General features: G+C 45.8%; 1 protein-coding gene across 4 annotated transcripts in view; it reads left to right on the top strand.

Moving 5' to 3' along the window:
• Positions 1-24,359, top strand: part of LOC125740685 (semaphorin-5A-like) — a 77,956-nt gene that overhangs the window by 467 nt on the left and 53,130 nt on the right. Inside the window, exons 1-3 of one of the 4 annotated variants that reach the window (XM_049012168.1) lie at positions 752-867; positions 17,686-17,910; positions 23,420-23,519. In XM_049012168.1, the coding sequence (XP_048868125.1) occupies positions 17,754-17,910; positions 23,420-23,519 (257 nt within the window). In that variant the 5' untranslated portion in view covers positions 752-867; positions 17,686-17,753. Of the gene's footprint in view, positions 1-751; positions 868-7,821; positions 8,101-17,032; positions 17,052-17,685; positions 17,911-23,419; positions 23,520-24,359 lie in introns of those variants that run through there. The other 3 variants (XM_049012166.1, XM_049012169.1, XM_049012165.1) reach the window with 3 other exon arrangements.

The raw sequence follows: 24,359 nt of genomic DNA, 5'->3' as shown, positions 1-24,359 counted from the left end.
AGCTGGGAGCTGATCCTGCACTGCAGTTTGACTTTATCCGGATAGACCAAGAATGAGATAATTACATTTCAGAAATAAACTTTTATTCCAGACCAACGTACCTTCTTTTTTATAGACGTATTGTTTTTTGTCACTTTAATATGTCCGTTACATTATTTATTATAACACGAACAGTGACACAGACCTTGGAAACGAATTCCTCATAAAGATGGGCTCAATTTGTTTGTTACGCATGTAATTTCTGCTAAAGGGCAGATAAGACAAAACTGCTGCTGTCGCGACTATTTAACACGCCTGGCAGCATCGCGCTTCAGACCGCAAGATGGCGCTGTCACAGAGATTATTTCAATTGTGGCATCGTAATATGAAGGACGATTATTTCGCCTGTTGCCGTCTTGAAGTTGCTTTCGGCTTTGTGCTCGAAATGCGCTGATAGATTATTTTTTGAGAGCTCATATATTAACTGGAAAAGGACTTTGTTTATAAGTGAATATAAATGAAATGATCTGAATTGATTAGTTTTTATTTGCAACGTACTACTGGTCCCAATAACTATACCCCAGGGGACGGCAGACACAAATACGCTCTGCTATGTCCGTTCTGACGGTGATGGGATTCGAATAAATAAAACCTGGTATTCCAGGTGTATACAAATTGGTGATTGGAAGGTGAAAAGCAGAACAGGAAGTTGGGGCTTATCCATGCGCTACCAGATACTAATTTGTTAATTTAGGGAGCTTTTTAAGGAAAGGAGCGATTTCTGGTGGTATCAGTTCAACTTGAGGTCTGCCTTTAAATAAATGTCTGCACCTTCACAACCGGGTCAAAACAAAGAGACGGTGGCTGCATGACAGTCATCGGTGTCAGGTTTGACTTTTTTTTTTTACAGCCACTGGGGTTTGGTTGTCGTGTTTGTCTCCGCTGATGGTGAGATCAAGACTTTAATCGATAATCGAAAGCCTGTTTTCCCTCTTGGGTTGGGGGGGGGGGGGCGTTGTATGATGGCTAAGTTTCTAACAGTATCAGTACGTATCACAAATATTTGGAAGATGAGGTGTCGGTTACGTGCTTGAAGACTAATCCTTTCAGGCGATAAATGCCAGATTTCTGACTGCTATCTACATGTGCAAGACTTCAGAGACGTTCGTGGGAAAGCGCGTCGACGCAACGACTAATTATTTACTGTGGAAAGCCTAGTAAATTACGAGGGACTCACAGACTATCAGCAGTATGTACAGTAATCACTAAAATAGAAACAAAGGTCAGCCTTCTTTTCATAAACCAGAATTTAATTTATTAAATAAACACAGAGTAGTTATATTAAGCAGTATTTTCTGGTGAGGAATATATAGCGTCACCTGCTTCAGCGCCCTTGTGTTAATGTGGCTCATGGTCGTTCACAGTAGACAAACAAGATAGTTTACTATGAATTCTTATGCGTCTTCGGGGACTTCAGATGCACACAGAAACCATATAATGGACAAAATTCAGCCAATCGAGTTTCATTTCACATTAGATTGTCATACAATGAACTTCCTGCTGCTCTTATATGGGCGCCAAGTGACAAGCGGTCATTTTCATGCACAAAATACATTCTGTGCCACAAAAAAAAGCATTATTCCCTGACGAAATCCACCATTGTGTGGACGAAACGCGTTTCGTGGTGCCTTTCCTGACTCAGCAAAAGACGAAATGCGTTTCCTGGCTCCATAAAAGCATCGCGTGATTCCACCGAATCAGTTTCGTCCACGAAATGGCTGTGCATCATTCATGACGTACATTTAGTCAACAAAACGATTTACTATCACTCACGAAATGCATTGTGTACACAAAATGAATTTATTTAGTTGATAAAATGCACATTGTGAATGACATGACTTCTGTCCACCAAAAGCAAGGGGCTGCTGTAAATTCTGTGTACAAAATGCCACATTCCTTTTGATTTCTGTGCACGAAAGAAAGTGAGGTCTTTTTGCTCTCGTGGAGAAAATGTAACTGGAGGTACATAATTAAAGTGTCACGCCGTGGACACAATGCAGCAGGCCATTACTTCACTTTGTTATTAAATGCTTTTTGTGGCACAAAATGTATTTTGCGAGTAAAGATGGGCGCCTGACACGTGACGCAAGAGCAGCAAGAATTTCATACTCTAATGTGAAAAAAAACAACTTGATTAGCTGGATTCTGTCTATTGTATGGCTTCTGTGCGCATCTGAAGTCCTTAGAGACGCATAAGAATTAATAGTAAATTATCTTGTGCGCACATGATAATAAGCTGTTCCCACAAGATAACTTGTGGTGAATATGAGAGATGAAAAAGTCACCTTAAGGGACTTCATGGACAATTTTAGTCAACTGGAGGTTTTTCAGGAACGCATTACTCGTGTTGTAGCAGGACTACACACACGTACACACACGTGTACACACGCACACACACATGTACGTCTATGTGTGTATGTATAAATATGATATATACTGTACAATATATATATATATATATATATATATATATATATATATATATATATATATATACACAGTTCTATGCAAAAGTCTTAGGCAGTCCAAAGAAATGTTTAAAGCTACTTATCTGGGTAGCAAGTGTACTTTGGCTTAGAACAAAAAACACAGTTTAACATTAGAACATGCGCAAATTAAGATTAACACAATAAAAACTAGTAATAATTTCCTCTGTTTTCTAAGGAGTTACTGATATCTAGTTGGATGGCTAGATAAACATCGCTTTAGTTCCCAAACTTCTCCTCAGGGGCACCTCAGCCGTTCCATGATTTTGTTAAACTTCACCAACAGCTCAGTTAAATAAATACAAAATAAAATAAAATAAATAAAATATATTAGTTTAAAAAGTCAGTGAGAGATTGACTAGCTGTATGAGGTGTGCTAGTGGCCAAGTCAAGAAATACATGGCTGCACTGGACGGTCACTGCAAATACTAGGATGATTTTAGCAGAGGTTCTGAAATGGCTAAGCTGACACACTTTGACAGGCATCATATCATAGTTTTACACCAACACGAGGATAATCTAAACATCATTTTCTTTGCCTGCCTAAGACTGTACTGTTTATGTATACTGTTTGTATATATGTTGTGTACAACTTTGGGTTCATTTGCATATGAAACTGCTAAGAGTTTATAAATGACTCCAGATAGGAGGCCTTGGTTACAGTCAACAGATGAGGGTTGCTTCTGGGTATAATGTGTTTCTTAATGCAATAAAATGTTTTCAGCTATTAATCCTCTGAATCCAGAAGACAGGTTGACCAGTCTCATATCCGTTGCCAGCTCCCCAGCTCCGTCTTTGATGCAGAATTTGTGGATAATTATTGACCTCGCTTCAAATGAAATTGAACTCGGTTTTTATTGCATGAGTCAAAAGGTTCATTCCCTCTGAAATGTAATGCATTGTGTTATGACTCTCATTGACGTTCAGATGACTGTTGGAAAAGGAATTAAAAAAATAACACTTCAGTGAAATGTATTAAGGCACTGGGGTCATTCTTATTACAGCGCAATCTCGAAACGCTTTCCAAGCACATTTGGAAAATGACGCGTAGCAAAATAAATCCAAATAAAATCCCCCCTTGCAATGTAATATATGCTCCCCTTTTTCATAATATGCAGAGCTCTTTCCCTTTCAGTCCAGGCTATTGGTTTGTTTGGATTCATAAATTAACTCAGAGATTCAAAGTAGGAAATGCTTGTGAAACTACAGAATTGATGTGTGTATAAAATGTACATGCATAAGTGTCATATTAGTGTCACTGGAGCAAGCAATGAGATTCTGAGTTTAAAATGTAGTTCTCATAATGGCTCTGGTTGCACGTTTAACTAAGAAATTACAGTATGATTCCCGTCTCAAGTTGACTGTAGTGTCTAAAAGATAAACATGCATAAGATGTACTTCATTGATCCCAGGGCTAAATTCTTTCACATGTAGCAGTGAGGTACATAAAGTTTACAGATGCAACCATATATTTTATTCTGTGGAAAAGGAAAGATTGTTGTGCTGTGCAAATTTAATAAGAATCTTGACCATGACATGGGTCATATGATTAAAATATTGTGGTGCACAGATTGGCCAAGGCATCATTCTCTAACTATGAGGCAAGCGGCAGCATGAATAAACCACAAGGAGGCGTTTATTGCGCCTGTACCGTTCATCCTCACAGCTCGCACACACTGCCCACTGTGCAGGTCGCCCCGAGTACCCACATCACGCACCACAGGCCCACGCGCACCACTGATTACAACACAACATTAAACACTATACGTGACATACTCTGCAGCACAATGACAACACAATAGATGACTGCTACACAAAGCTATTTACGCTATTTACAGGGCTGGCACTGGTCCAGCATGTTACGATGCCCACCGGATCCAGCCAGCGCTACAAAATAAAAGGCTCTGTCCTGTTTTCATCGCAATTGATCCCCCCAATAACTAACAAAACGGCTTATCTATCCTCTGTCGTTTTGCCGCGGCCAGGAAGTTTTGTATGAAATTACATGCGAAGTTTAACCTATGAGCTTTTTGCGGCCCTCGTGCTTATTTAGCATAAAGGTCCTGGTTCTTGGTGTGCGGTGTGAAAGCAACGTGCAAAGGTGGTTGGGAGCTACAGAAGTACCAGGTCAAGAGGGGCCAGAGACTTGTAAACCCGAACCAAGTTCCAGATCTAAGGTGTAAAACCGGCTAAAGTGCAAAACGCATAGTGCAGAAATGTGAACAGTGATCTTGCAATTGTTAGTGTTGTAGCACCAGTGATGAAATATATCACATGCAAGGCAGTAAAAATATTGGTAACCCGATGAGTGTTGGTATCATAAATCGTGCAATGAGGCTGCCTGCAAATGCTTTTTGTCTTGATCTGACTTGGGTTTGCTGGTCTGACTCCGTGGCTTTGTGATCCTAGCCTAGCTGCTGCCACCTGCCATTCAAAGATCACCAGAGTCCTTGCAAGATGCGGCTGCTAGTTCATTATTTCAGCTCGCAGGAAGCTACCCAGACCACAGATTCAACTGAATGTGGCAGATATCAAGTGGTCATTATGGAGCTTCGGTGTGATATAAAAGGCAGCTGTGGTGTAAATAAGCATTATTCTGCTCCACTCTCCTCTTGGGAGGTGGAGATGTTGCCATGGTTACTTCTCTGTGAGTTGTCATAGTTGCAGGGGAGGACTGGCAAAAGTAAACTCTGCTCATCGATGAAGTTGCATGGTGTGCATATTTTTGGATGGTTTCTCCGGCAACCAAAGCCATGTCACAAAACATCTTCACAGTGAGCGAAGACTTACGATTATAAAACTGCCTGTCGTTAAAATGTAAAGGTAAAATGACAATGATGGCTATGACTAGTTTCATCAAAGCATCGCCCACGCAGCCCTGAGGATAAAAAGGCCATAGAGACATTTCTCCAGTCACATCTTCGCCACATGTGATACCTCAGTCATCTCTCCAGTCAGGAGCCTCTCCGCCACGTGTGATACCTCAGTCATCTCTCCGGTCAGGAGCCTCACCGCCACGTGTGATACCTCAGTCATCTCTCCGGTCAGGAGCCTCACCGCCACGTGTGATACCTCAGTCATCTCTCCGGTCAGGAGCCTCTCCGCCACATGTGATACCTCAGTCATCTCTCCGGTCAGGAGCCTCACCGCCGCATGTGATACCTCAGTCATCTCTCCGGTCAGGAGCCTCTATGCCGCATGTAATACCTCAGTTATCTCTCCGGTCAGGAGCCTCTACGCTACATGTGATACCTCAGTCATCTCTCTGGTCAGGAGCCTCTCCGCCGCATGTAATGCCTCAGTTATCTCTCCGGTCAGGAGCCTCTACGCTACATGTGATACCTCAGTCATCTCTCCGGTCAGGAGCCTCTCCGCCGCATGTAATGCCTCAGTCATCTCTCCGGTCAGGAGCCTCACCGCCACGTGTGATACCTCAGTCATCTCTCCGGTCAGGAGCCTCTCCGCCGCATGTAATGCCTCAGTCATCACTCCGGTCAGGAGCCTCACCGCCACGTGTGATACCTCAGTCATCTCTCCGGTCAGGAGCCTCACCGCCACATGTGATACCTCAGTCATCTCTCCGGTCAGGAGCCTCTATGCCGCATGTGATTCCTCAGTCAAATCTCCAGTCAGGAGCCTCACCGCCACATGTGATACCTCAGTCAAATCTCCAGTCAGGAGCCTCACTGCCACATGTGATACCTCAGTCTTCTCTCCGGTCAGGAGCCTCACTGCCACATGTGATACCTCAGTCATCTCTCTGGTCAGGAGCCTCTCCGCCGCATGTGATACCTCAGTCATCTCTCCGGTCAGGAGCCTTTACACTGCATATGATACCTCAGTCATCTCTCCGGTCAGGAGCCTTTCCACTGCATATGATACCTCAGTCATCTCTCTGGTCAGGAGCCTCTACGTCACATGTGATACATCAGTCATTTTTCCTCACTACTCACTATAGGTGCTGACAGTCTGTGAGTCCCTCTCTGTTTCATGGCAGTTTGTCCAGGGTTACCCAAACCATGGTGCCAGGCCAGCCTTGGACAGATCTTTATCTGCTGCTGCTAGAGATTTTTAAGGGGTTAAGTGCCTCGTTCAATGGCCCAGCGACAATCGTGCCGACCACAGGATCTAAACCAACCACCTTCTGACATAGGTGCGGAGGCTTAATCTGCAGAACCCAAGTCAGATAAGGTTAAAAGCAAAGCGTTTGATATGCACAGAACCAATTAGGCACACTGCATAATTAATACTTATTAGGCATTAAATAAAGGCAGTAATAACTTCAGTTTAAGACCTCAACTTTATAAGAAAAGAATGTAATGGAAAAAATAAATTGTCTTTCTATTTTAATGAGGTGTTATTGCATATTTTGGCTCAAAGAAGTTGTATTACTTCTTTTTTTAGTAGCACTTATTTAAAGATTCTTGCACAGCCGGCAATTCTACCCACGAAATCTGCTGGATGTTTTTACAGGAGGAAGTAACAAAGTATCCGGCGTAAGGATCCAGGACGCGCTCGTTCGCTCCTTGGCGTTTTGTGGTGTAAAGCGATGCCGTGCCCTTCACGGCGCCCCCTACGCTGATCTCAGAGCAGCACGTGTTGATCAGCCCGGGAAGAATGAGGTCACCCCCCCCCACACACAGGAAGTGGCTCCTTGTGGTACTACCTGCTGGGTATCGACCCGAAAGATGTCAAGGAAAATAAACACGTTTGATAAACACGCTAGTATGGCAACTGAAATGGTGCATACAGAAAACCGAGCCCTACGCAGTGCATTCTGGGTGCTTTGAAAGTGAAATATCGCTTCCGATGAACAAACTAATAAATGCAGGCGTTCACCCTACTGGCAAGATAAATATCACTGTATTTCTGGTTTTTTTTTTTTAATAATAGCAGTTCATATCAATGCAACACTAACACTCCTGGATATATATGAATTTTACCTAATCATTTAAGCCAGTGCTGCCTTAATTGTCAATGAAAGCCTCATCGACAGAAGTAATTAGGCATTAAGGACTCTCATTTTCCTTCTCCAGACTTTTATGCAGAGGCTGGAATAGCATTCTGTAGAGGCCAGGAATATTACGGCCGTTTGTGTTTGTCGCCCCCCTGTCCACAAGACGCTGGCTGCTATTTTACACCCAGTGTCTGGGTCATTGAGAGAGGGCTTTTCAGGAGACCCTTGCAAATAGTGGGGGGGGGGGTTCTCCCTGGTGACTAAGATTGGGGCTTGCCGGGTCACGCTAATGTTTACGCGGCTCTGCTCCCTCGCACTTGTAGTTTGCTCGTTAATAGCCATTCATTTCTCGCCAAATAAGCAAGAGCACTTATCGGACTATAGGCTGGTAGCTTGGCCTGCCACTATTTCTAATAATAGCGACATCTTGGAGTGTTTTACTCCCAAAGACTGCCCTGTTTCAGTCAAGTAACAGTGTGCCTTTATATATGAAATGGTGATTTGTCCTCGATAGAAAGCACTTCAGATTAATTTGTTTTCTGAGCTGGAAGGTACAGAAGAGTTGGGAAAGGATAAAGGACTTGTTTTGCCAGCGGTATCACGGAACCATTCGTCAGGGTCAGTGCAGAATTGGATTGTTACACTTTGCAGTGTTGCCAGGTGTTTCACGGCCAAAGCTGATGGGAAACTTCGCGGTGAGGAGAGAGGCAGCCCTCTCCTTCTGCGCTGCTGATTGAGGGAGACAGCTACATTTTCCAAGCTGCCACAAGCGGCTTCTCCGAGTGTCCGCCTTTATATTTGCCTTTTTCGGGACTCTTTTCCACGTATAACTGGGTTTATGCCGTGTCTGCATGAGTAAATGGCGATTTTATATTTTTGTTAAAATCACTGCTACTTACGTCAACTTCGATTGACTGGAAATCTGTGTTGCTGGTGCTTCCTCTGTAAATATTACTGCCACAAAGAGTTAAGCAGCCAGAAAGCTTAATCGGAACCAGGTATCTGAGTGTGTCTGTGAACGTGTCCCACAGTAACATCTGCACCATTACCTGTGATCTGGGGACTGTCAGGCTGTAGTGTAAGAAGCCTGTGTTTGTCTCCTTAATTCCATGTCATGTCTTTACTATTTGCATAATTGTTCTCGAAAAGAGTGGAATTTGTGTGCCTGGTTGCAAAGACCACGGCCTAAAAGAAGGTCTCTTTTTCACATCAGCATTTAATACCAGATATCTTTTGCTGTGCATTTGTCTTTATAAATGGAACTGCTAGCTGTATATATAGTTTTGAAGTACTGGTTTAATTGCCTGTATCTGCTGTGTTGAGTTTCGCCTTTTATAAAAGCAAGCTTACGAACAGAACTTTGCTTTCCCCTCTACTGAATAATTACCATGGGAACTACACAGCTTGCAATATTGCAATTAATCTCTGCTATTTTCCATGGGAACCTATACACTGTAATTAAATATCTACGGCAGTATCCTAGCATTGACTATATAGGGATTTTTTTCCACATTACTAATTGCCAGAGGTTCTACACAGTATGTGGATGATAGCTCACCTGGAAATGACTTGTGTGTGTGTGCGTGTGTGTGTGTATTAAGTTTATGCTACATTGTGGGGACCAAATGGCCCCCACAGTGTAATAAAAAAACATTTTTTTTACATTGTGGGGACCATTTTTCCATGTCACCACAAAGATCTGTAAATACAATCAAAAAAGTAAAAATGTGAGAAGTCTCATATTTTGTTTGGTTATTTAGGTTAAGGTTAGGGCTGGGTAGGGGTTAAGGTCAGGGCTGGGTAGGGGTTAAGGTTAGGGCTGGGTAGGGGTTAAGGTCGTTATGTTGTGATTAGAGTTTTCCCCATAGAAATGAATGGAGAGTCCCCACAAAGATATAATTACAAACCTGTGAGTGTGTGTGTGTGTTGGAGTACGGCTGCACTTTGGATCCGCTGGTCTGCCGCTGCCTGAGGTATGAATTACAGAGAGCCCTTTGATTTTTAATAACAGTACATCTTAAGGTTCCTTCTGTGGAGGACCTTAACTGCACTTATTATTATTATTATTATTATAATTATCAGATGAACCCAAGGCTGACAATTGTATGACTTTCATACCAACAGAAGTGGAAGAACTCGCTCTCGTTGTTTGAAAATGGCTTCAGCATGGCGTAAAAGTCTAATTTAGACTGCAGTTATATATATAAAATAAACATTTATTAATTTTACTCCTGCTGGCCCTGCTAAGTCATTCCCATACGAGTGTCGGTGCTGGCTGGAGTCTTTGTAGTATTATTACAGGCTACACAAATGACACAAATGGTTTCCTAGGAACCTTTAAACCGTGTGTAATTCATCCCGTGTTTTTATAGCCTTTCAGCTGAGTCCAGATTCACAGTAAAATGATATATTTGCACATCTGTGTTTAAGATCAGCTTACGAAGACCTGACATGGTGAATCATTGTGTTACATTTCAGATTTAGTTTTCATTCTTAAAATGGGTCCGTATTTACGCTGCTCTATAATTTTCCTATAGCTACGTGATGGGTCTGTTTGACTTCAGAGAATGACTAATGATCTTCTAATCAGCTCTGTCCATGCCAGCCAAGCCCAGTACTTTGTTTTTCACGTGCATTAAATTCCAGATCAGTCATTGTACAGACCATCCAACTTTAACTTTGCTCCTTTTGGCAGTCTGATGGGAATATGGAGGCTGGTTTTGAATGAAACCTCTTATGTTGCTTTCCTGTTGTACTGGCACGTCACAATGCTGTTAAGTAAAGGTTAGTTGTCCTTTAAATAGGCATGATGCTTTGACAAATGCAAACAAGTAGCACAATGAAGGAAGCACCTGATTGGCCGCAGGAGACACTTCTCTGTGGGCTGTGCGGGCCTGCAGGACGGGGGTCCGGAATGACCCAGAATAACTTAGAACTTCCCCGTGGTTTAATCACAGAGCTCCTACCTGATCTGATTAAGCGAAACTGAAGGCTCTTGTTCGAAATGAGCATTGGCGTTCTGCAAGATTAGGCTTCAAGCTGATTAATCTGGCCACGCCGGCGTAATGAGATCTCTCTCTGTCGGGAGGAGTTTTTCCACTTTGTTTTCGCTTCTGTAAGATCTTACCTCTAAATTTCTTTACGTTCGGATCAGTGTAATTGCACACGAATCGATTATTGACACAGACGGGGTAAGAGACTCGCGAAGCGAGGGGATCGATAGCGAGAGGGAAACGCAGCCTGAGTGCTGCAGGATGACAAAATGCTGCATGACTCTGGAGTTAGTATTTCATTCACTGCTGCGGTTCCCTGGGGTCAGATCCGGGGGGGTTTCAGCTCCTGATAACATGGATCTTCTATGCCTGAGGATGGGATGTGACCTGCAGTCTCATGCCAATTGCCTCCTGTTTTCGGTCTCTCGTGGTCCGAGGCTCCGCACTCTCGCCCTGCTGCCTGACAAAAAACAGCCCCCACCGTCCTCAGGACAGCCCCTCCCTCTAGTATTTTTAAAGTATTTCTCAGCTATTTATTGGTCTGTAATAAAGACTGGGTTTCACAGCAGTGGGTGTCACATGACCCTCGAGTCTGGTTGTCTATTATGACAGTGAGCCTCATCCAGATCAGCAGTTTTGCCACATTTTGCACAAAAATATGATCATTTTAAAAATGACAATGAAGACGAGCAGCTGGCAGTGGGAGGAGAATCCTTTTAGTTAGATGCCACAGAAGAGTATAATTTATTTGGAATATATTATAAATTTATGACATTTTTGCAGGTCCTAACAAACATGTTAAAAATTCCATCTGCTCTTTGTCAGATGTGTGATCATCATCATCAGAATTATTATTATTATTATTATTATTATTATTATTAATAATGAGTGCCATGAGTTTGATTGCTGGCAGCTAAACATGGCCAATCTCTCTCTGACCTTGGTCTGGGTGCTCATGTGCTTTTGGGAGATTCACAGAATCCAGCATTGATATATTCTGCCATTTTAATATCAAATGAGTGAAAACGAAATGAAAAGTCTTCCAGGCTGTTTTGCTATCTTTTCAGTTTTCTTGGGGCGTTGCAGCTGGCCGAGGGGCCCCACTGGTTCTTGCAAACAAGCATCCAGTTCAAACCTGTTCAGTCCTGCAGTGATATCTTGTAAATCATCACCTTCTTATAAATTTTCCCATGTAAGATTAATTGCTTCCAGAGGTGCCAGGGAAATACGTATAGCTTTATCCAAAGTGCATTTTTAGTAACAGACTGAGATACCAGACTGTTTCCTGACTTGTTGTAGCGTGTGTTTTGAATGAGGAATTCTGTTTCGGAGTCTCTTCTGATCTACATATATTTGCCTAATGCAACGACCAAACGTTCATTTAAGTAACGCTAGCAGACTGTGACACTTGTGTAGCACCGTTGATGTTCAGTGTTGACGTGTAACTTCCAAGCATGTTGTTCGGCTGTCGCTTTTCATTCGCATCGGGTTCTTGGGATGTTTGAGGAGCAGAGAGTGGGTGGAAGTCCGTGGTTCCACCTGGGAGAGGCGCTGTGCGTCCCAGTGTGATCCGGTCTGGGTCATGCAGTAAGGAATTTCTCCCAAACCCAATGATCCCACCCCCCCCCACCCCCCCACTTCAGTCCTGGTGCACGACAGCTAAATCCGGGTGCTTGTGTTCTTCTGCAAATCCTTCAATTCAGCCATAGTTTTATAATGTTTTGGGCTGCTTGGTTCATGTCGTGCAGCAGTGATAGTACAGGTATGATGTGATGCAGTTTGTAAGGGTGTGGAATGATGTGACGTAAAATCCTCATCATCGCTTAACAAGATTGCATCACATATACTCATTCATTTGACACTTTCATCCAAAACCATTTTTTGTCTGCATTCCCTAGTGTTGGTAGCACAATGCACTACTGTACTTGTTGAGCTCTTGGTGGTGAATGATTGCTGTGGCTGTTCTTTCCACAAAGGACAAATGTAAAGAAGAAAGTAACCGTGGATGTAAGTAGTAATATCTGAGATCAGTTTACCAAATAATGAACTTGTTTACGCCATTCTTAAAGCTTACATGTGATTAACGTCACGGCTGAAAGTGAGGCGGGAGATTTTAAATGTTGGAAAAAGAGAATGTGGTTAAGCGCAATTGTTTTTGTACCACAAAAGTTCAAGTTAGATCGCTCTGCTTGTTTTGAAATTATTTTATTTCTTTGACAGATCAGTTTAATTTACATAGCAGTATTATTTATGGGTTTTTTTTGGAACAATGAAATAAATAGGTTTATATGAATATTATACAAAAATGACCACGGACTCAGCCTCTCCACTGCGTTTGTTTGGATTGAAAGGCCAACACTATAATATTTCTGCTGACAGCTCCCCAGAATGACCCACACGTGATTGCAGGACTGGGACCTGGCGACCGAGCAGGTCCAGGGACGGGGACAGATGTGACCGTGAGGGTCTCACTCTGCCCTTTTGGGTACGTCTTCTCTGGGCTGGGCTACACCTTCCACCAGGGAAGGAAGTCCTTTGCAATAATCCTCTGTTTTAACTTTGTCGCTTTTCAGTGGTTTGCGCAGATGCAGGCCCGGCCAGGACAGTGTGCTCCCCCATCCTTGCTGGACGGCCAGAGCACCCTGGGAACCTGGGCCCTCACACGAATCACACTTTAACTCTATGACATTAAGCCCAGCGCACGGTTCCCTGCGAAGGTGCTTAAGCCCATCAGTCCAATTTTCTGAGATGACTAAAGGATTCGTGCACATTTTCCAAAGACGCAAGTGCTAGAGATGAGATTTCTAGGTGGAAGATGAAGGCTGGAGAACTTAAATTATAATAACGATGCTTTATTGATCCTGTAGGGAAATTCTCTTCTCTTCTACCTCATCTTGCTCTCCATGAGGCACAGACACCTATGCAGGTGACAGCAAGCTTGGCAGCAAAGGGCAGCCACATGCATGAATTTGCGCCCTCTAAAGTCCTGACATGAATCCTAAAAATTGTCTTTGAAAGAACCATGAATCTGTTGTTCCGCGGCAGCCTGAGAGCTTCAGCACCCCTTGCTGAGGGCGGCCAGCGGAGAGGAGAACGCCCGGCCGTCCTGCAAGGCTGCCAGAGACCAACTCACACTGACCTCCGGGTGTAACCGCTGCTGAAGGTCCCAGCGCCGCAAGCTGGCAGCTGCCACAGCGTTCCCTTCACAGCTGGCTATCTAGGGTCCTTGTACGCTAAATGAAAGACCAAATTTAAAAAGACAGTACGCAGAACTTCAGGGTTTTGCAGAATGGGGAAACCCGCAGACGTATAAGCGATCAGCTAGGGAACATGGTGCCGTCATGGCGAAATTAGGTACAAATCAGACAGGCTGTGGAACACATTGACCATAGATTCACGAGATCTTAATTGTAGGTTGGATCTTCTACTTTTTAGCTTAGCACCTCGCAGTTCCGGGCCTGTGGATGGGGCCTGGGCTCCCCTGGGTTGCAGGGTCACTTAGGGCTGAGTCTGGGGGCTGGAATCTCCCTGCTACTGGGGCAAACGCCTCCGCGACCTCACAGGCTTCCTCATCTCAGCTGCTGCCCACTTGTCTCTTTCCCTCGGTCGGTCAGAGAGAGCTGAGGTTAAAAATAAAACCAGGACTCACGGCCTCTGGAGAATAGGGGTGGAACTGGGTGAAATTACTGGTTCCGCTGCTCCACATATAAATTTCACAGAGGCTGTGGTTGACCGGTGTGTTTACACCGACCGCCTTTAACCCCTTAGCAGCTGGAGCCGCAGGCAGAGATGCGGGGCTGAGATTTTCGATCTTACCATCAGTTTCAGAGATATACTTCACTACCAGTATGGAATTTTAGGGTATAGTTATGGATTTTATTGCTGTCATTATTATTAAGCACTGTTCCAAACAGTTCTGAAATGCTAGGTCAGTTTTCTAATCACAGTACCAGTGAACATTCGATAGGAATGATCAATGGAGCAGTAACCGGATAGTCTGTTAAAGACAATGGCAGCAGTTTCAGGAAAGGTATACAAATGCGTTCCATCTGTATTTAACTTTATTTGCCAGACAAGCACTGCAGCCTCTTAGAAATAACACCCCATAAAATATGAAGATTAGGTATAGTGTGTTTGGAAAGCCATTGACTTTGGTTTGGACTCTAATTTGTACTTAACAGTAAAAATTCTATTTTCTAATGATATCTTGCAGGCAAATAATTAGAGATGCAGTCGATATTGTCTGTGCCACCCAGTGGGAAATGGACTGACGGATACTTGTGGTCCTTCGGGGGAGTTGAGCTAACCTTCTGCTTTTTGTGAAATTTAAGACGCAGCAGAAAAAAAGGACCGAATGAACAAATGTGGGTATATAATACATGCCGTTACACTTTGAGATTTGGGGACAAAATGAGCAGAATAATGTATAGTCTCTGGTTTCTGTATCTCATTAAACATGTAGAAATGGAGAAATGCTCTTGCAGTTTCTGAGGTAATTTTAACGCCGCCCAAAGGGGAGACGCAGACTAATATCTGCGAAAAACGCCCAGATCCCAGGCAGTTCTTTTTAGGCTTTGTGTCTGCTGAGAACCCTTCCGCCATATCGCACGGCTGTCTGGCCTCCTGAGTGACACTGGACTTCTGGAAGGTTCTCTATTCCGCCGGTTACACCTTCCCTCGCCAGCTTGCATCAATAAGTGTTTTTCTGGAGGCTTTATTTGACTGAAGATGGTGATGCAAGCTCCGGGGCCGCAGAGGAGGGTTTTCCGAAGTAAACAATGCGTACGCCTGTTTGAGTTTTGTTTGGTACAGCTCTGCTAATGACACCCAGCCTGTATTTGTGTGAATGTCAGGGCTGGGCTTCCGGGTTCCCCACGGTAAGATTGTGTGGCTGTATGGCTTTCGATTACGCCCCAGGCTCCTATTGGATAAACTGGAACATGGCTCCTCGGATGCTGACGTTTCCTCTTTTTTACGAAGCAGTTTCATTGGGGGGTTTTACGTTCTTAGTTTACATCACTGTACAGCGTTGGGTCGGTTCCTCATAGCCCCGGTATGATACGCCCCCTGTCTCATCACCCTGTCTCAGACCTCTGTGTTCTGACGTCATTTTTCCCGAAAAACAGCGACCTGGTTTATTTTGGGTCCTGATATATTATTTTGTCCTGTTACATGCAAATTCAGCTGTCTGTCCAGCGCCTGTCTGCCAGGAGCGCAGACACCCTGCTGTTAATCAGCATTTCTCCGCTGGTGTGTCTCGGCAGTCGTCCTTTTGGTCCTGCTTCATCCTGTGCTTACGTGTATTATACATATATATTATACACATATATTATACACATATATTATACACATATATTATACATGCCACTCACTCGACGCTGTTTGGCTCCTGCTCTTGCTGACAGATGCCAGAATCACGGCATTACAGAGCACTAAAGTTACAGGTCAAACCTGGGTCTTATGCAGGGTGGGGGACCCCAGTGCAGGGTGGGGAGGGACCTCAGTGCAAGGTTGGGGAGGGGGGGGGGGGGGCTATCCACGGTGGGGGGGGGAGACCCCAATGCAGGGTGGGGGGGGACCCCAGCGCAGGGCAGGGGCCCCAGTGCAGGATGGGGGGGGGTCCTATGCAGGGTGGGGTACCCCTAGGAAGGGTAGAGGGGGACCCCAGTGCAGGGCAGGGACCCCAGTGCAGGATGGGGGACCCCTAGGCAGGGTGGGGGGGGGACCCCATGTAAACCAGGGCACTTCAGCAGTGTTTGCTTCTTTGGTGTTAGATGTTAGTACTTCCCGGGATAAGCAGTTTTTTTGTTTAGCAACCCTGGTTTAGCTACAGGTGGCACTATGGTGTGGTAGTTAGCAATGTTGCCTCGATTGCATTGTGGGACCCCCTGCCATCCTGAAAAGGACAAGCAGGTACAGAAAATGGTTGGATGGTTTGCTACAGCTATGCAACGAAGTCTGCTTTCTGTCTGTGGTTATATCATGCTGTTCAGGTGCCAAAAGGTCACACGTGAAGCCCAGATTTTTTTCATCCTTATATTGCCCAATGGGCTTGAGTATCATCATATTGGGGGCGGAGCCAGCTGGACCTGCTGCAGTATGGTTGGATTCCTGTGGGCTGTTGAGCCAGCTGACAAGAAGACACACAAGAAAATGGAAAGTTCTGGTATTTATTACTCTGGGCTTTGAAATGAGAGGATGCACATGAAGCAGTTAGACCCTTATGAGAGCGTTTAGGGTTTGTCCCTCACCGCCCGGCCCAGGGGAGCCTGGCCTTGTAGATTCCTTTCGGGGGGGGGAGGGCATGCACTGAAAGCCGCAGCTGGGGGAACGCCCGCGCCAGGCCGGACAGCTGTGCTGGACTGTGGCGCCGCTGCGTGGGCTTGTTTGGGCTTCGCTGGCCTGGGCCCGACCCCTATGCCGGGATTATGCCTGGGGGCGGGGGCATCCGCGTGTTGACTGGCTGACGCGCCCCATCAGGAGTCACTCAGCTGTAAAGGAGAACCATCTCCTCTATGCCGCCCATCAAACATCTCACCTCAGCTGATGACGGATCTCCCTGGCCTGAGCTCTAAGGTTGTTTTTTTTTTTTAGTATAATACTACTGAAAACCCTAAAAAACATTCGCGTGGTTTACGAGTGGCTTTCAAATTGTGTTCTGGCAGACTGCTGAGATTCAAATTAAATGTGAACCTTTGTTTGTTGTTTTATTTCACTATTTCTTTGCCAACGCAGCTTGTTTAGATAGAGATAAGAGAATCTAACACTGATGGAGATACATGCAGGCCAGCAAGCGCTCTGGGGGCTGCAGGCGGCTGGGGTCCGCATGGACGAGCTTGACGCCGCTCTGCCTGTCACTGCGCTCCTCAGGTCCCCTCCGCGGCTGGGGTCCACGCGGATGAGCTTGACGCTGCTCTCCCTCTCACTGCGCTCCTCAGGTCCCCTCCGCGGCTGGGGTCCACGCGGACGAGCTTGACGCTGCTCTCCCTCTCACTGCGCTCCTCAGGTCCCCTCCGCGGCTGGGGTCCACGCGGACGAGCTTGACGCTGCTCTCCCTCTCACTGCGCTCCTCAGGTCCCCTCCGCGGCTGGGGTCCACGCGGACGAGCTTGACGCTGCTCTCCCTGTCACTGCGCTCCTCAGGTCCCCTCCGCGGCTGAGGTCCACGCGGACGAGCTTGACGCTGCTCTCCCTCTCACTGCACTCCTCAGGTCCCCTCTGCGGATGTCCAGGGCCTGGCGGTGGGGCGCTAGGAGCAGCGAGCAGAGCCCAGTTAACCATGGCTCCTGCCCAGGAAGGCGGCCTGGCCCAGCGTCTCCTCTCCCTGCAGGGACTCTTCGCCCTGCTGTCGGGGGGCGTGCCCCAGGAGGGGGCTGGGGCCCGAACCTCGGGGGCCGGCTGCCACAGCACGGAGCATCCCGTCTTCTCGTACTCGGGTGAGTCAGGGGGATGGGGGAAGGGAGACGCGGACAGAGCAGAGCAGCATGTGGCCTCGAGATTCACCACAGGATACGAGGTCACAGAAAGTCGACGGGCAGAAATATAGCGCATCGATCGAGCATCGAACTCCCGCAAGGTTGCCATGTAACTGGAGGCTGACTGGATGAGATGAACCGTACCGTCCACCTGAAGCTATGCTTTGAACGTCCATGGAAATACGTAGCATCTGTATCCTGTGCTACCAATACAGCACAAAGCGGCACTTGTGTACGTTCGCTTGTAACGCTACAGAAATATATTCCCGAAAAACCACATGAAACTTGTTGCTATGGTTTCAAACAGCTAGGATCAACTGCATTGCTGGCTTTTGTCAAACCTCGAAACACATAAAGGCCTTAAAAATAGTTTGTTAGCTGGAGTTTCTGAGCTGTTGTTTAGCTGGAGATGTTGTTATACCATGAACATTTTGAGCACATTATACGTTGTCATACTCGTATATTTATCACATGTTCTAAAGATAGATACCATGACAAAATGTCTCGTATTGTCCTGACTGGTATTTTTCCAGCTCAAACGGTATTACCAGTTTCCCAGGCGATGTTTTTACATTCAAAACATTTTTCTTAAAGAATGTATGGAAATAATCAAAATGGACTCAGTTAGATAATTATACATTTATATTCTAAACATTTTATGGGGCAGGGTGGTGCAGTGGTTAACAGTCATCTCCCACCTCTGGGACCAGGGTTCAACTCTCCACCCTGGGTCCATGTGGTAGAGGTTGAATGTTCTCCCCGTGTTGTCGTGAGTTTCTTATTTAGTTTTTATTATATAAAAACATGCTGAGGTTAATTGGAGTTACCACATTGCCCATAGGTATGTGTGTGTGAGTGAATGGTGTGTGAGTGTGCCCTGCGATGGGCTGGTGCCCCATCCTGGGTTGTTCCCTGCCTTGTGCCTGTAACCTCTGTGATAGTCTCTCGACCCCCCTGTGACCCTGAACAGGACAAGCGACTTCAGAAAGTGGGTGGATCACACACCAGGTAATAAGATATGGGCCGCACTTCTTCACATCACTTGATGCTGACCAATGACCGGCTTCCCTTGTCTGTTGGTGAGCCGTCTTAGACGGTGCCTGAGAAACGGCGCGGTCAGTAAAAGCTGAAGCGGGCGGAGAGAGAAGAGGCCAGCTCGGTTTTACCCCTTCACACCGACATGTGACTGCAGGGCGTCTGCCTTTGCGTGGCGGGCAGAGTAAATCTCCTGCTTTCACAGGGCTTTGTACAGCTGTAGGTTCTGCCGCGTGAAAGCTGCCGTCAGGCATCCCTGAGCCGACAGCGTTAATGATCCTGTCTCCCGGCTCTTTCTTCACAGTCCAAACCCAGCCATTAACCCAAATTAGCAGGTAAAGCTGCAGAGTCACCAGCTCCTAATTCAGCTTCGGGCTCAATTACAGACCAGGGACCGATCAGAGTCATCGTGCCGTGTTGTACTTTGAAACGCTCCGAACCCCACATTTGTGCAAAGACGGTGCCCCGCCTCCTCCTTCCTCTTCTCCAAATCCTTTGTTGTTCTCTATACTGAGGAACTTCCCCGAAAGATTAGCTTGGCTCATGAAGGTACAGAATCATCATATCCGTAACTTTGACAAACTGAGACGTAACTGCCACTGGATTCTGAACACTGGCATTTGCTACACCAGGGATAATTGTTACATTGTTCTTTCAACGCATGAATTAGCGGATACTTTGGCTAAAGGTCAAACTCTTGAATCCCAGTCCTTCCGTTTTCACATGCAGTGCAGAATGCCTCCAGGGTACCTCATGCTTGTTCTCTTGGTCTTTTTCCATCAGTACTGCCCAATACATGCAGCAGGGCTGCCTGGACTGGGATCAAACCCTTATTCACAGAAACCATGCAGTGTTTCCTGGCGATCAAGAGGTTTGGCATAGGTGCAATGTGTTTTTATTATTGCTTAGTGATGGCATGTTCCCTCTGTCTATGGAGGTAAACAAACACTTTTATATGAATTAATGTAGGCTATTTGTTTTTCAGTGACAGTTACAACTATGTTTTTTTTTACAGTTGCTAAATTAAGCCCTCAACAGTGTGGCCATCTCCAGTACTTCACCCAGCAACATAACAGCCTAACTGCACTGCACAGCTGAACTGTGTATGTGATTCAATCTACAGTAACTGCACCACATACTGCCGAACTGTGTATGTGACTCAGCCTAACTGCACTGCACAGCTGAACTGTGTATGTGACTCAGCCTAACTGCACTGCACAGCCGAACTGTGTATATGACTCCATCTAACTGCACTGCGCACAGCCAAACTGTGTATGTGACTCAGCCTAACTGCACTGCACAGCTGAACTGTGTATGTGACTCAGCCTAACTGCACTGCACAGCCGAACTGTGTATATGACTCAATCTAACTGCACTGTGCACAGCCAAACTTCTCGCATTCACACTGGAGCCACATCAGAAACTGACCCCTAATGTTAACTAGGTCACCAGAGGAGGGGGGCTTTGCTTCCATCACCATAGAAGCCTGATGATTAAGTAGCGATAAAGAAGCAGGTTTCTGTGTGTGTGTGCGTGTATGTGTGAACGTTTGAGCGGGTATACCTTACCTTATGGGGACACAATGTCCCCACATCATGATAAATACCCATTTTAGTTTCCTGTGCCCCATAAGGGAAAACTCAATTTAATAAAACTTTGTAACTGCAATGAACAAACTAAAAATGCAAAAACTCTTGTATTTTGCTTGGTTACTTATGGTTATGGTTAGAGCAGGGTGGGGGTTAAGGTTGCCATAGTTAGCGTTAGCATTTTCCCCATAGAAGTGAATGAGCGGGCCCCATAAGGATAGGTATACCCTACATGTGTGCGTGTGTGTGTGTGCGTGTGTGTGTGTGAATGGGGGTATAAGAGAGTGAGGAGAGATGCATCGCCCCCCCACTAAATATCAGCCGTTTACTTACCTTGTCTGCTTATATTTTCCTTGGAAAAACCATAGCAAGCTTATTTTTAGGGCTTCATACGAGTGTCTGCTAAATCACAGCGTAATACAGCCTGTTAGTGCTGTTAACCAGCTCAATTCTGTAATGGGTGCGTGGGGAAATGGGGGGGGGGGGAATCAGGCTTTTAGGACGAGTCACCAAGGCCTTGGATCTGATGATGGATGAATTGGATTGGATGAATTTTATTTTTTTTACTGGGGAGGCAAAGATTTTGGCGTCGCGTTTGACATGGAAAAATGGTACCAGTGGGAACCCTGCTACAACCGAAACTTACAATTAATGGGAGAGATATTCAATGGAGCTAAAATGCTCAGCTAATGAGGATGAGAGGAGAGCAGTGAGGCCGTATGTCAGCAGCAATGCAGCTGGAGTTCTGTGTGCCGAAACGGAGCTTCTGCCATCTCCGTCTGCAGTTACTTTGGTAAGAATAGAACAGCTCAGCACGGCTTTTAGCTCATATATGTCCTATGGAGTGTGTGGTTCATGCTTTGTTCTGGCTAAAGTCCCGAGTCAACAACTGAAAGTAAATAGTGATTGTTCTGTGCTTCACTTGCGTAAATGGGCTTGTATTAGTATGTTCTTGAATTAGTAGGAAATTTCGGTGTTAAGGTATTTGCAGTTTCTTGGAGCTTGCTGGTTCCATTCAAAGAATAGGAACAAGATATGGGCTCAGACTATAAGTTCTGCTGTTTGTTTGGGGGAGGCGGGACATGCGGTAAATGTCCGCAAAAACAAATGGCATCTCTTTTAAAGACACAAAGTGAGGATGCAGCAGGGAGGCTGAGAACAAGCGGCTATAAGGTCACTGTGCCCTTTATTAGTTTATAAATGAAGAGGGGAGCAGTTGGGGGTCTCCTTTCAGCACCCCGCCAAAAGTCTTTGACGGCGTTCCTAGGGGACATCGGGTGCCGTGCTGAGGTGACACAGTGTCAAGGTTGCTGTCTGAGCCAAAGACAAATTCCGCGTCCGCCCCCTTGAAGCAGGCGGGCGGGACATGGTGTTGATGGCTCGGACATATCACGACGCTGCATGTGGGATGGCAGTTACTCACCCTGCTCCAAACTCGCTCCGTCACCCTGCTCCAATCCCACTCCGTCACCCTGCTCCAAACTCGCTCCGTCACCCTGCTCCAATCCTACTCCGTCACTCTGCTCCAAACTCGCTCCGTCACTCTGCTCCAAACTCGCTCCGTCACTCTGCTCCAATCCCGCTCCATCACTCTGCTCCAAACTCGCTCCGTCACCCTGCTCCAACCCCGCACAGTCACCCTGCTCCAATCCCACTCCATCACTCTGCTCCAATCCCGCTCCATCACTCTGCTCCAAACTCGCTCCGTCACTCTGCTCCAAACTCGCTCCATCACTCTGCTCCAATCCCGCTCCATCACTCTGCTCCAAACTCGCTCCGTCACCCTGCTCCAACCCCGCACAGTCACCCTGCTCCAATCCCACTCCATCACTCTGCTCCAAACTCGCTCCATCACTCTGCTCCAAACTCGCTCCGTCACCCTGCTCCAATCCCACTCCGTCACCCTGCTCCAAACTCGCTGCGTCACTCTGCTCCAATCCCGCTCCATCACTCTGCTCCAAACTCGCTCCATCACTCTGCTCCAAACTCGCTCCGTCACCCTGCTCCAATCCCGCTCCATCACTCTGCTCCAAACTCGTTCCGTCACCTTGCTCCAATCCCGCTCCATCACTCTGCTCCAAACTCGCTCCGTCACCCTGCTCCAATCCCGCTCCATCACTCTGCTCCTAACTCGCTCCGTCACTCTGCTCCAATCCCACTTTGTCACTCTGCTCCAAACTCGCTCCGTCACCCTGCCCCAATCCTGCTCCATCACCCTGCCCCAATCCTGCTCCATCACCCTGCTCCAATCCTGCCCCATCACCCTGCTCAATCACCCTGCTCCATCACAGACATTCCTGGCTGGATTCAGGGCGACGATGTCTCAGTTCTGGTTCATTCTTCTCCACACAAGCATAAAGCTCGCATATCCGCTCTGTTTATGCAGACATGGAAATGTTCATAATTCTCTGCTCAAGCCGCATACTTTGCACATGCACCGTTTAATATTATTATTATTATTGTTATTGTCATTATTATTATTACACACAGGGTTGCCAACTTTGGGCAGTCTGCACACACATGCCCACGCATTTACATGTATGTAACAGTTGTATCCCCTTGTAAATAGTCTATAAGGTTTGCAGACTACCCCAACGCCCATGAAAAGCTTCCATGCTGCTGTTTAAAGTGGACACGATAGCAAATCGATCAGTCTGTCCAGAGCTGTGCAGCCGCAGCTGCGCAGACACAGCTGCGCAGACACAAATTTGGAGTGCAGAGGCGCGCAGCGACATCAAACACGTCAGCGCTGAGCATAAACATTTGCTGGTACCCGTGCGAGGTATGTCTCAGCCTTCAGCTTCTGACCAATCCCGCTCTTTCCTTCCTTCTTCTCTGCGTTCCAGAAATCGCGCCATGGATCCACAGGTTCAGTGAAGAAGACACGGTGGATTACTCGCAGCTGACCTTTGATCCCAGCCAAAATGAACTGATTGTAGGAGCTCGGTAATGGACTTTCTCCTTACAATATTCACACTTAATGCCAAATATTTGCAATTTTCTTCTGGATCCCATTATTTAACATTTCAAAGATTTTTTTAATATATAAAGTTTTTTTTTTTAATTTCAAATGAGGTAATAAAATTATACAAGAAAAGAGACCACGAGATTGAATTGCCCAATCTTGAAGCTTCCTCTCTGCTTATTTTCATTGGCCAAGTAATAATCACATTTTCCGTGTGCGCATTTCCAAGTAAGCACTGCATTTACTGCTGTACAGAAAGGAGACGTGAAGAATTACTGCGGTGATGCTGAAAGCCTCTATATATACTCATAGATGGCAGTCAGTGGAGGCTCGTTCCCATTACTGCAACCACGGACAAGCAGAAATGGGTTTTTTCTTAGAATAATTTAAATTCAATCATGCAGTATTTTTTTTCCTAGACAATAATGTGCAAATTTGCTATTTATTATATTTCGATATCTTTACGTTGGAAAAAATACTCAACTGAAAGGGAATTTATTCTATTTTACCAGAAACAACTCGATGGTTTTGGGCCCTCATGTATTAATAGAGTATGGCTGTCATGCCTCAACCTGGCCACCAGAGGGAGTCAGGGGTGCCATCAAACACGCATTCCAGCTCACCTGCATATTAGATAATTGCCTAATTGGTTACTACCTGCCTGTTACTATCTGTGTCTGGAAACACACCCCATTCAAGTCTTTCCATGAATTCCTTTTTTTTTTTTTTTTTTTTTTGCTATTTTTTGGGATTGTCTGCTTGTGAATTTTGTGGCCTGTGGTTTTAACGGCACGATTAAGCTTTTTGAGCTTCTCTGGCAT

The sequence above is a fragment of the Brienomyrus brachyistius genome, chromosome 4, assembly GCF_023856365.1.
Source record: "Brienomyrus brachyistius isolate T26 chromosome 4, BBRACH_0.4, whole genome shotgun sequence".
NCBI lineage: Eukaryota > Metazoa > Chordata > Actinopteri > Osteoglossiformes > Mormyridae > Brienomyrus > Brienomyrus brachyistius.
This window is presented reverse-complemented; position numbering and strand designations above follow the sequence as displayed.